The sequence below is a fragment of the Candoia aspera genome, chromosome 3, assembly GCF_035149785.1.
Source record: "Candoia aspera isolate rCanAsp1 chromosome 3, rCanAsp1.hap2, whole genome shotgun sequence".
Classification (NCBI taxonomy): domain Eukaryota; kingdom Metazoa; phylum Chordata; class Lepidosauria; order Squamata; family Boidae; genus Candoia; species Candoia aspera.
In genome coordinates, this window is record NC_086155.1 from 87,465,460 (window position 1) to 87,479,076 (window position 13,617).

At 36.0% G+C, this 13,617-nt stretch overlaps 1 protein-coding gene across 3 annotated transcripts in view; it reads left to right on the plus strand.

Moving 5' to 3' along the window:
• Window positions 1-13,617, plus strand: part of ARHGAP29 (Rho GTPase activating protein 29) — a 66,065-nt gene that overhangs the window by 46,575 nt on the left and 5,873 nt on the right. Inside the window, exons 13-23 of one of the 3 annotated variants that reach the window (XM_063298294.1) lie at window positions 1,742-1,932; window positions 3,547-3,710; window positions 4,599-4,727; window positions 4,849-4,947; window positions 6,118-6,281; window positions 6,858-7,046; window positions 7,138-7,275; window positions 9,348-9,580; window positions 10,179-10,488; window positions 10,597-10,705; window positions 11,054-11,164. In XM_063298294.1, coding sequence (XP_063154364.1) covers window positions 1,742-1,932; window positions 3,547-3,710; window positions 4,599-4,727; window positions 4,849-4,947; window positions 6,118-6,281; window positions 6,858-7,046; window positions 7,138-7,275; window positions 9,348-9,580; window positions 10,179-10,488; window positions 10,597-10,705; window positions 11,054-11,164 — 1,837 coding nt within the window. Of the gene's footprint in view, window positions 1-1,741; window positions 1,933-3,546; window positions 3,711-4,598; window positions 4,728-4,845; window positions 4,948-6,117; window positions 6,282-6,857; window positions 7,047-7,137; window positions 7,276-9,347; window positions 9,581-10,178; window positions 10,489-10,596; window positions 10,706-11,053; window positions 11,165-13,617 lie in introns of all 3 variants that reach the window. The other 2 variants (XM_063298293.1, XM_063298296.1) reach the window with 2 other exon arrangements.

Below are 13,617 nucleotides of genomic sequence, written 5' to 3' on the forward strand. Positions count from 1 at the left end.
GGGAAAAATGCAGCTGCAGTTTAAACTTTGGTTTAAAGCTGTTTTATTTTATAATAGGATAATTATGAAGAGTATGTAAACTTAGAGGTGCTATTTCTAGAGTTTTGGTCTTTTAATTAAAATACATGTATCTAAAATTTTGTAGTTTCTTTGTATTTTGCTGTTTCTAAAAAGTGCTGAGAAACATTTTATGACCACTGATAAGCAACCAATAGCAATATGGCATATGACTAGCTTGTTTCTAAAGTAATTTACAGTATTTAACCATAAATCAGTAATTGGATAGTAAACCAGCAATTATGAGAAGTTTCAAAACCTTGTTTATATGTGAGGTGGGAATTATTCCCCTTTTGTTTGTAATATGCAGATGATTTTTATGTTGATAAATACCAATTGTGAATTCAGAATATAGCAGCCTTAGATAATGAATCTCTCTGGCATAGATTTTTTTTATGCTTCACTGAAGAAACATCTGTTATGAAGTATATTATCTATGGAGCTGTGCTTATTGAACACATTCTTGTAGAAAGTGAAATGTACATTTCTCTAAACGCTGATGATGCAGAGATGAACCAAGAACAGTAATATTCTGAACTTTTTTTTCACTCCTTATATACATATATACTTATGAGTACTCCTTGTATATATAAGGATTTATCCCAGGATCATCTCTATTACTTTGGACTGAATGCTATCCTTGGAAATTATCTTGGGGCAGATGGCAATTGTCATACTGCTAATTGGGTCTTTTGGCCATAAATAAAAAATATTACTATTAATTGCCCCAGTGAAACTGCAGTGCAATCTGCAGTTGGATTGTGAGGCTACACAACCATGAGAACGTTACTTCTTCCATCCTACTTCAGGACTTTAGAGATTATATGGATACATAATATAGAATACACAGTATATTACAGGGAAGCTGGTATATATTGCCTTTTTAAAAATAGAAAATTCTGATTTTGATATTAAAGGACTTTTTAAGATATTCCTGTTACAACAATATGCTGCATAGCAGATACATACACACATAAACACACTAATTTCTTAAATGTGAAAGTTTCATTTTTCAACTTTTTTGCAGATTTTTTTGACTTAAACTTCTTGTGTCTCATCCCACGCTACACTGGATGGTCCTCTAACCCTCAGAGTTAGCTTTTGAGCAGGGGAATAGGGGGATAGGAAAGATTTATTACATGAGTTGCACATTTTAGGTCTAAGACAATATTATTTTAATAGATAGAATTCATACTCTCTTCTTCCTCAGCCATTTCCAAATAGCAGAAGCTAGTTTAAAGTATATACACTTTTTCAGAATATACTTTTATTGACAGAATTTGTGTTTGTGCGTGTGCATGCGCACCCTCGAGTCATTGTTGATTCCTGGCAACTGCCTGGACTAATCCCTGCAGTTTTCTTGGCAAGATTTCTGAAGTGGTTTGCCATAGCCTATGTGTATCCTTTTCTATATACATACAGTAAAATGCAATATACATAATTACACTTAAGGTAATTAAAAAACAAATAACTTACAACAAGAAAAAAAACCCCATAAGGCTGATCACTGATGTATAATGTCACCTCTATGGGATTTTCCCCTATCATAAATAGTCATGTACTTTTGGGGGGGGTTGAATCTCTGCAAACGCCAGTCTGAGCAGTGTGCTATAAATGGTAGAGAAGAAAGGAAAACTATTTCAATGTATGCTCCTTGAAATATCTTAAATTATCTTCCACGTAGGCAACAGTTAACCTGTTCCAGATGCAGCATGCCCAAGTTGTCTCCCTACCAGTCAACTGTCAGTCCCTCTGTGAGAGTGCCAAGCTGTATGATCCAGGAAAAAAGTTCTCTGAATTTGTGAAGAATTTGCCAAAATACGATGTTCCTACTGAGTCTGTCTGCTTTGAAACTCAGAGTTCCCAGGTTGGAGGGTGAGAGCTCAGATACATTCTTGTGTATTTGGCAGTAAATGTGAACAAAATGTTAGAGAAATGTAGATAAATAAAAGCTTGAATTGTTGGAATATTGGTTGGATGCCTATGAAATGGTGGAAACACAAATTGAAATGGGGCTTAAAAGCAGGTGAGCTTGTTAGGTAAGTTAATGTTTTGAATTTACCAAAAATGTGGACAAGTTCTCTGCTTCTGTAAGTTTTCATCCACCAGCTTAAACTGGGTGTTTGGTCAGCTGTAATAGCCATGTTTACTACTATATCTGAGTCATCTTTGCCATATTTAATTATTATCATTGAAAGATCTTATTTATTGCTTTTATGTCCTATAATGTTATAGGGAAATTGATGCTGAATATTTGGATTTCTTGGTCATATGCAGCAATCTTTACAGTTCTATTTCTCTGTTCCAGGTTTTTTTTTTTTAATTAAAAATCATATTTGTCTTTTTTTTCCCATACTACAGCAGTCTTTATTTCCTACAACCTTATTTGTTCAACACTCTTTTTCAAAGATTTTCTACTTGTCCATGATCAAAGCTGCTCAGACAATTACTACTTTTTTCTCAGATTGGTGGGTAGATAAGTTCATAATTCTAGTTGATCAGTGTTAAATGCAGAGCCAAACACTGCCAAAAATTTCAAAATTACAGCCGCTTCAAAAACAAAAGTAGTAATGGAAGATTGAGCATGCTCAGCTCAGTCATAGAATATTGAATGTTGAGTAGCAGAGAAACAGAAAAGAGATGGATAGAATTGTGTGTTGGTGTCTATATAGGATCATAGGATTTTGGAGAAAGCCCAACATTCTGAAGTGAAGCACTTCTTAGAGTTGGACTACATTGCATATTTTATTGTAAACTTCATTTTTATTGACAGGTGTCTCTTGCCCAGAGCCCATGAAAGCTTGGAGGATTGTTCTTCTATTTACTTTATCCTGATATTTGCATATTAACCAACAGCATAAGTGAAGCTGACTATATGTCATTAATGATTCAGAATTGGCTCAAGATACGGGTTAATTTATTAAATAAATTTAAATGTATTTATTAAATAAATGTAAATTTAATTTTGGAGAGGAATTAAAAGGCAGAGAGTGGTAGTGGAGTGCTCCCCGAGGAGTGCAATTTTGGCAGGGGTGTGCACATAGCACACTTGAGTGAGTGGGCGTACTTCTCTGTGAATAGCTGCCCAGAAGTATTGCTCAAAATTATCTAGATTCCTTTGGAGAACGCTGAGCTGAAAAAGTGCCTGCTGGCCATTACGATGAGTTCTTATAGCATCACTCACTACAGGTTGGAAGTTTTTTAAATAAATCTAGCTGAGATCAGAGGCCATGTTTTAGGATCAGTTTGAGCCTATTGATCCTGAGAAATTGAGCAGAATTTGCTGCTAGGTTACTTCTACAATCTGTGGATTGAATCTCTGCCTATCAGGTTGTTGAAAGTCATCAAGGAAGTTTCAGGAAGCTGGGTATTTATGGTTATGGCTCTGTACTTAAGCATTTAAAATCTTGAAGGGAAGTGTAAGGTGTTGGTTTATTCTTAATTGGGAAAACACTGTAATTCCAAATAATGGTTTGTTCCCTTTCACAGGGTTTTCAGTAAACAGTCAAACAATGCCCATGTATCACAAGGAAGTATATCTCAGTGCTCAGGAGATTATCCCATTCAGTCGCTAGAAGATATTACAAGCCCAGTCTGTCTTCGCTCTCAAAAGATTGGAGACAAAAGATCTTCAAGCAGTACAGATATCTCTGGTAATACTTCAGTTGATCATGTAGTTAAGTAACAACTTTATCAGATCACTATGATCAGCCCACTGCCAGTATTCTAATGTATTATTTTTATTGTATGTTATATTTTTGTTGCCTTCAATGGGATATCTTTACATAGGTCAAGATATCAATGAAAGTGAAAGATGATTAAGACTCATAATTTAGTTTTGGGATGTAAGAATTTTAAACTTCAGTTAACTAATAATTCAGCAAACCAGAATGAAATATGAATAGAAACTGAATAGTTTAATTCCGCTCTGAAAAAATGGGACAAAGGTCAAGCAGCAAATGTACAAACATGTTAAAATAAATGAAGTTTAATAACAGAACAATTATGCATTTAATATTTATCCATTTCAGTTTGTTTATTGAACATAGGTGTGTCCCTATAGCTCAGAGACACTATTCTGCTAATGAGTAGCTGTTCAAGAATTGGTAGCTCATGTTTTCAAGCCCTTTTTGTGGATTTCCAGGAGGTATGTAATTGTGGACTGCCTAAATGCAGATGTTGGACTTAATGTCAACCAATTTCAACTTTCCTACAAGCAGAATTTCTACAACTGTGTTTCTGATTTAGTGTTCTGGCTTTGCATTCAAATTCTTCTTAGACTACTTTGTTCTGCCATAGGTATGATTTAGGCTATCCCGCTGGATGGGTGCAGCAAAGCTGCCACTTGCAGAGCGTGCACAACCAGAACAGTGGCTCATGCAGACATAGAGAGGATGTATAGTTTTTACTCTAGTACAATGAAGTGTGCTTCCAGTTTTAATTTTTAAAATGTGTGCATAAGCTGTGACAAGCAGAGTAAAATTTGTTTTATATGGGAAGAACCTGAAATCATTAAACCTATTTCTTATCCTCCTTTAAAGCTGTGCGAGGCCCACCACCTTTCAGATCCTGGTCAGTTGGTAATCAAAGTGGGGGAATGTGCAGTGATTCTGAAAGTGCAGGAGGAAGCAGTGAATCACGATCTGTGGATTCTCCATCTGCTAGTCCAGGTACATATATTCCTCTTAAGTGCTATGTATATTGCTATGATGTAGTGAACTTTGAATACTGTTACAGCAAAATAAACAAAACAGATGGGCTTAAATTGTCAATGTCTTGGCTCTTTAGTAGGTGACTTTAAAAGAAGGCTTCCTCGTACACCATCTACAGGTACCATGTCATCTGCAGACGATCTTGATGAGAGGGAGCCACCTTCACCTTCTGACTGTGGTAATGTAATTCTAAGCTGAATTTATCATTTGTTGTAAGTACGCTTTGCAGTCCTGATTTTCTTTGATACTTGAACTTTGTTAGAAACAAGGATAGATAATGGGCGTGTTTATTTCTTCTAAGCAAACAATTACATTTACTGAGCTGAAAGAATACATTTCAGTAAATACAGGAATTCTCCTGCAAAAATGAATCTTAGCTGTTCAGCTTAAAAGGATAATATATCTGCTGTGTATTACACGTGTTTGATAGAAGATAGAATTAAATAAGCAGAGGTATGTTTTTTTTGGCTTGGGTGATATGCTGGTGGAGATTTCAAAACCAACAAATAATGATTGAGTATATAGAAATGTATTACTTGATTTAACTTTTTCAAGAGTAGAAATATGAAATTGTGAGCAATCCTCCCCCAAAAAATCTAATGATAAAATGATAGGACAACAATCTTCCACAGGATTGCTCAGGATTAGGGACTCATACCCCAAGGAATTAAGAGTCAGACTGAGTTTATTTCTACGGTTTTCTTCATTTCCCAGGCTTAAAACAAGTTTTTGTAACTGTTACCACATAGTTTCTCCAAGGTCATCTCTGTGGCTCACTACAATACAGTATGATTAAATGGTGGCAGTTTATCACTGCATAGAGAGAAAAGGGTCGTGGGCTACTTTTTCCCTGACATGCTTGTTTCCTGTATGCAGTGAGCATTTTATTTTCTGATATATTGTGATCTCATTAAACAGGCCTTCAGCAGTTTCCAGAGGAATAGCCGTATTAGTCTCTTGAAGCAAAATAACGATGAGTCTTGTGGTACCTTAAAGGTTAACCTTGCAACATAAGTTTTCATGGACTAGAGTCCATGAGATACATAAAATACATCTGCAACTTTGGTTAACAATTAATACTTCTGATAATATGGTATCTGGCTTAAACCTCTGTCATAATTGTTTTGCAATTTAAGTTGCCACACAATTGCTTTTTCCTAAATGTGTAAAAGCTAAATCATCTTTTTTAACAGATAATTTGCATAAGCAAAAAATACAGATGGCTTCATTTTACTGAACAAGTTATATGCATTCTTATTAGAATACCATTTCATAGGATAAATAGCTGAATATATTAGAGTGTATTTCTTGCACCTAAAGAGCTAACGATAGACCTTTTTATTCTAAGGTTTAAATGATCTAGCAGCTGAAATTGCCAGTTCTCCTGGACCTTTTCGAAACACTCTCCTATCTAAGGCAGCACAAACACACAAACTTCGGAAGCTGAGGGCTCCATCTAAATGCAGGGAATGTGATAGTCTGGTGGTATTCCATGGAGCAGAATGTGAAGAGGTTGGAAATCCAAACATCTTTTGGCTTCCTTCTAGTGTCTTGTGGGAGATTCTAGTTACTGCGTTCAAATCATATAATTTCATAACCCTCTGGCTTCCGTGACTGTGAGGTGCACTGGAGATGTGAAACTACTAGGGGGAAACTGAAGTGCAAGAAAGAGTGGTGTCAATTTGTTTTACCAGCTTGGCAGTAGATATGCCAAGACAGTATAAGCGGCTTTCCTTCTCCAGTGATTTATTAGGCTTGACAGAAAGGTTTATGGGAGAAATCTTAATTATGTCTCACATTTAAGAGCTGCTTTGGATCCAACATACTGGAATGGCTGTTTTCTGAATTGTATATGCATTGTATACACATTTATTTTTACTATTTATATCCTACCTTTTTGTTCATAGAACACTCAAGCAGCTGGTAACTATTAAAAAAAACTTTTAAAATAGTATAAAATCACTGTGAGCTGGTTTAAAGTAGCTAAATGCTTTAAATAAACATGAAGTTAGGTGATGAACTGAACAGAAGATGCTATATGCACTTGCCCTCTTTTTTAATGTCTTATTTCTTTTGTGCTTCTTTTAGTGTTCGCTTTCCTGTCACAAAAAATGTTTGGAGACTTTAGCTATTCAGTGTGGGCATAAAAAGCTTCATGGAAGACTTCATTTGTTTGGGGTAGAATTTACTCAAGCTGCTAAAAATAGTCCAGATGGTATCCCCTTCATCATAAAAAAGTGTACCTCTGAAATTGAAATTAGAGCCTTAAATGTCAAGGTAAAGATTCATACTGCTTTTCAAATGCCTCTCTTCAAAACCATTAAAATTTTGGTTTCACAAGTAGTTATGACTTTTTCTCATATTTAAGGGGATATACCGTGTGAATGGAGCCAAATCCAGAGTTGAAAAACTTTGTCAAGCATTTGAAAATGGGAAAGATTTGGTAGAATTATCTGAAGTCTATGCACATGATATAAGCAATGTCCTTAAACTATATCTTCGTCAGGTAAATATGCATTATTGTCTTGTTTACTCTAACCTGTTTGTATATTGGGAGGACAAGATTCTTGTGTAGCTTTTTGTGAAGGTTCCAGTATTGAAGTGATTGCAAGGAGGTTTTATCCTTTGGCTTTGTTGCTTGTATTGGAAGGATGGAAAACAGTCAAGTAATAGTTCTTAAAATTAGATTGCTGCTTTTTTTCATTGTCATTGATTTTTGTCAGATTAATGAAAATTAGCTATTTCAAGTGATTAACATGGAATGAGTGGATGGGGGAAATGAGCTGGAAAAAAATGGAAAGAAGTTGAAGAAAATGGGGGGGAACCCATTTTTGAACAAGAAACAACAATCCTTCTTGCTTTTACCATATCCATTTGGCCTCTGACGTACAAAAAATAGTCTAATCATGCTTTAAATAGATGGCTCAAAAATGTGCAACCTACCTTGTGAAAATATAGAATTGGGGCCTAGGCTAATATTGACAGCCAACATACCAGCCAATTTTTATTAATACAGCAACTCTATAAATGTAAAACACATAATACTAAGACACTATAAATAGTCCATTCTGAAATTACATCTCAAATACCTCATTATAACGTTAAATTATAGTGAAACATAAATGCCTAATAATTTTCATATCATCTATTTCTGCAGTGACTAACCTGATTCCCTTCTATTGCAATTCAAGATTCTACTATGCCCTCTCTTCTGTTTTTTCCTCTTAACTGCTTCATTGATAGTCAGATATTACACCAGTCTTACCTTCTTTTTTTTTTTGCTGTTCTTTGTGGTGCAGTTGTCAATAAGTTTAAGATAAATGCCACAGTTCTTACTACTTACACCAAAACAGTGGAAGTTACTCTTTAAACCATGATATTTTTATTCCACGAGTCAAGAGAATTGGCTGTATTCTGAGGAGGCAAAAAGATGGGGCTTGTGAATCGTAATTAACTACATTAACCTTCATGTATATTGGACTTCCATAATCCCTTCCCAGCATTTCCTAAATTGTAATACAGCTTGCAGTAGTGTTTGGTTGCATACTAGCATCAGTTTTGAAAATAACAGTTGCAAAGCTTCTTTTCAGTGAGCACTGGGAAGTACGAAATATTTGCTCTGATGTGATGGTAGCAATTGTGCACTGTGGCACATGTTTAACTCTCAGGCTGTGAGTCTGAATGGGGAATTCATTGGTTTCCTTACTTTGAATCCATTCTTCATTCCTTAAATGAGCAATCGTTTTAGCTCCTGAACTGCACCGATTGCCATGTCAGGATCCAGTCATATTTGTGAGCCATTCACATGCTTTCACTTGCCTTCTCCTCCTACTCAGATTGACATGCATAGTGGCTGAGTTCACCTATTATGATAAGTGCTTCTTTTGGCAAACAGTGATTATTGTTGGACAAATCACAGTTTAGGTCACAGGCTTAATGTAATGCATGAACCCGGTCACAAATATATCTAGTCCCTCTATCCAAGATAATTTTGCTTGCTCACCCATTTGAATTTCAAACTTCCTTCTGAGCATAAATCATGACGTTTATTAAAATGGAAGGTCCCATTTGAATCCAGCTCAGTTCTTGCTGTCGTTGTGGACATTTCCATGTACCTTTATGATGACAATACAGAAGTGATTTGCCATTGCCTTCTTTTTCCAAGATTTGCTTTTGTTACCAGCCTAGTCTACGCTCTTGATATTTCCTAATAGTCTCCCCTCCAGTTATTGACCAAGATAATTGTTCTCTTGCACTGTGATTTAACTGATTAATAACTATTTTATCTATCAGGTGTTTTATTTTTAGGAACTTTTTACAAGTAAATAAAAGTGGTCATTTAAATGAAGCAAAACTTAAGAATACCTATAGAAGTGTTATTAAAATCTAAGCTTTAACAAGAGGAATTCATCAATGCTACATGAATTGCTTGCAGTATGCTAATTATGCAGAGATTGGATGAGATCATTCTGAAAAAAATTCAGACGCTTTCCAGAAAAAGTCTAGACAAATGAAAAGAAGGACATAAGCAAAGTTAAGATAAAATTTCAGATGGATTTCTGATGTTCTTTCCCTCAGCTCCCTGAACCTTTGATTTTGTTTCGACTTTATAATGAATTCATTGGACTTGCAAAGGAAAGCCAGAATATTAATGAGGAACTTGATATGAAGCAGATGAGCCCAAAATCAAAAAAAGGGCAGTCAGTTTGTATTGAATTGAATAGGATCATACTTAAAATCAAAGATCTACTGAAATTACTGCCTGCAGCGAACTATAACACTCTGCAGTTTCTTTTAGGTCATCTATACAGGTAAGAGAATCCAAGTCAACGAGCACCTACAGTTAGAGATTTTCTAGTAATACACGAAGTAATGAAAATAATATCCCTTTCTGTTTAGTGACTTGTTATTTTTACTCTATTAACATTAATTATAAAGTTTAATACAGAGATTTTATTAATTAATTAAAATTGTTATAGCTGCGTACCCCGTATGACTCAGGGTGGCTTGCAGAACCCCAAAACAATAAAAATAGTTAAAAAACATACAGCAACACAGCTTGGACTAAAACAACCATCATAATTAGAGAGTCACAACAACACATTAATCCCAGACCTGAGACAAAAGCTAGGTGTGAGGGCTTTTCAGAACCCCAGGAGAGAAGGCACTGTCTGTTTTTTGGGGGGTGGGGCGTGCTGTACCAGAAGGCAGGGGGTGGGATGTGACAGAAGGCACACTTCTCTGCTGGAACATACTGGGAGGGCAGAAACAATTGGAGATAGGCTGTCCCTCAGGTATCTGGATCCTATTCCATGATTAATGTTAGTTGGCAGTTAAAAACATGTTTGTTTGTACAAATATTTGTTGGTAAACTCAAAACATCTGTGAATTTTCTGTTCTTTTATACAGAGTTAGTGAACAGTCTCATGAAAATAAAATGTCTGCCAGCAACCTTGGCATTATATTTGGTCCAACTTTGATTAGACCACGTCAGACAGATGCCACACTTTCACTATCTTCACTTGTGGACTATCCATATCAAGCCCGGGTGGTAGAACTTCTGATCACTCACTATGAGAAGATCTTTGATGTTGCACAGGAACATTCATCAGCAGCATCTGAATCTGATGAAAATTCTTTTTGTACTAGAAGTATTTTATTAGAAGATAAAGAAGCAAATCAACAAAGGAAAGCACTATCCTTTGGGGCTATGAAGGAAGTGAGTTTCTGTTGAGGAACAATATCTTTTGTGGATTGCATTATACTTGTACTATTTCATTTAGAAAAAAAAATCAAGTCTTATTTAAAAACTTGTTATCATTGGCAGAGTGTCAAGTTGATCCAAAATGAGAGGAATGATTCTGAAACAAGCATATCTCTTGAAGAACCAGATGGTAGCAGAAGGTCCCCCTCCCAGTCTGATTCTTTAGTGAAAGGTTGGTGTTTGTATGTTACAGTATATGGATGCACCAGTGTGGCAGAATTGTCTCTGTTAATTAGTGGGATAAATATTGATGCTCTCTGTGAAATCGATAGAACACTATTAAAATGTTTTAGGCTTGAAATAACCTTATTTATTTATTTGCCAAATTTATATCCCGCTGCAATCATAAATTGATTCTCAGTGGCTCACAAGAAGACAACATAACAAATAACAACAATACTATACTGTAGATGTTTTCTCCCATACAAACTTTAACAACCTCCATGGTGGACTTCCATACCATGTTAGATTTTCCTGTCTAAATGTAAGTGCTTTATTTATTTATTTATTTATTTATTAGAATGGACCTGTGAACTTGAAACAAAACACAGTCTTGGCAAGCAAAATTCCCTTTCAGAATCACCTCCTGTCTCAGTTTTGGAAAATGACACAGTACCTATAAAAGAACCGGGTCAGTCTCATTAACTGTAGAATTTTATAGAGTTATTCCTGCTAATCTTCATTGTTCTATGTCTAAAAACAAAACAAGACAATTGTTTAGTTAGATTAAATTGGTGCCAGGACTTAATTTTCATTAAGACAATTAATGAAATTCATTAATTTTCAGAATTGTCAACTTTTATAGGGCTAATATAACTGGAAATATTTAATATTTAAAGGGCACTTGAATCTTGAGTTAACACACTGCAAGAATATTTCAGTGTAAAAGTGCATTATGATTAATTCTCAAGTGACAAATCTATAATTTTTTTTGCATACTTACAATTGATGATAACTATTTTGTCTTGAGAGATCTGCAGCTCAAAACCGCACAAATATGTACTTTACTAATATAATTTTTTGAAATACTATTTTCTCCATTTGTGTCATATTAGATATTTATAAAGCAAAATCCTGTGCATAAATAGAAATAGCTCAGATTTGATTGATTACCTGCCTTCAGGTCACTGTCAACTCTTAGCAACTATAGAGATAGACCTTCTCCAGGATGATAAATCCCCAGCCTGGTCCTTCAGATCTTCCAATGATGCATCCGTCACCACTGTAATTGAGTCCACCTACATTGCTGTTACTCATCCTCTTCTCTTCTTTTCCTCCACCTTTCCCAGCATTATAGACTTTTCACTTTTGCCCTTACACAATTTTTGCTATGGATATGATCTGGCATTCTTCAACAACAGTGTGGTTGCTGATACGATCCAGTGTTGGGATCTGCACAGCATCTATTGGCTGCTTTAGATTGATGCAGGAACATCCCCTCCACTCTAGGTCTCTGGGAACTGACATGGCCATTTCAGCTTGGACTGCAGGACAGTCCAGACACCTGGCTTCTACTGAGGCATGTGCTTAACAGGTGTTTTGCATTGCACTTCTCCAGTCTTACACTGGCTTCTTATGAATGCAGACTTTTGAGTCCTTCTCACCAGACTTGTGTTTAAAAAAATAGGGTTAGTGCTCTCTTGAAAGAGCACTAGGCCTGTTCTGCAATATCAGCTGGGAAAGAGAAGTCAGGTCCTGCCAGCTGTGTTGCCATTGGATGAATTACAGGTTTTACACTGCTGCTACCAGCAAGAGGTTTTGCTTGCCCACATTTTTTATTGTTTTCATTACTTTTATCGTTTCTGAGAATTCTTTGATGACTGCTACAAAGTTATATGCTGTTCATGTGGTTGTTCCCGGTTACATGTTTCTGTTGGTATGCCATTTTACCTACTCAATTCTGGCTTTGGTGGCACAGGGTACTATATTGATAACTGTTGTTACATGCAGACCAATATTATTTGTGTTCTCCATGGCTGTGCACCAGCTATTTCCAGGTGCTGGCCATAAAATCAGAACTGGACTCCTTGGTGCTCACTGCCAGTGCTAAGATTTTCTTGCAGCATTAGTTGATGGTTTATTTCATTTGTTGTCCATCATTCCAGTTCACCTCATGCCCCTCATCACACCTGTCATCTGGACTATTTTTAAACATGGATTTAATGTTCCATCAAAGATGACTTGACAGTCATAGTGTGGAGGAGAGGTTACATCAAATAAAACCATTGTGAAAGCTTCCTCTTTTTTCACCCCACATCCCCCCCATAACACCTGTCATCTGTTAGTTGAGAACTTGACAGGTGGCTAAGTCTGCCATTCCAAGCACCACCATCTAATCCTATCCTGCCCTACAACATTTTAAGAAAAGCTATTAGTAGTTGTTTTTCCTATTGACATGCGATGCTTGGTGGAAGGGACAGAAAACCAGGTGAATCCACTAATCACTTATAACTGGCCCAGATTAAATCAATAAGGACAACACTATTCACTGGCCTTGTTCCTCTAGCAGAATAAGAATTGGCTATGCAGACAGCACAATTTATGCTGGCATATTTTTCTGCTGGTTTACAGACTGCTGGATAGCACTTAAACATGATACCTGATAGAGCCTGAGTCTTTCCTAAGTCTGTAAAAGTTATCTCTTGCTTGTCTTTTCTAAAAAAGACATCTGATTTTTCCCCAGCTTGATTATCATACTTATTCAATTTTTCATAGTGATGAAATAGGTAAAAGTGTTCAGAATATTTAAATACTGCAGTTCTCTAATATTTTGTTTAGGTTGCCACTTCCTGTCCCTACCCAACATAGTGCTAAATTTGAAGTATGAGAACATCTTTACATAGGGCCTAGCTGTAACAATCTTTCATTTGAATTGTTTTACCATGTTAATTCTGCAATTATTTAGTCTGACTTTGAGCTAATGAGAGTCTCTCTGTGGGCTTGCAGCTGTCAGATAAAGAAATGTCCATTAATTAAAACTGCCTTCTTCAACCTAACATTTCCAGATACTGTATGTTAGGACTGCAACCACTTGAAATTCCCAACAAGTGATTCCGTCTGGAGAATGCAAGGTTAGAGAAGCTT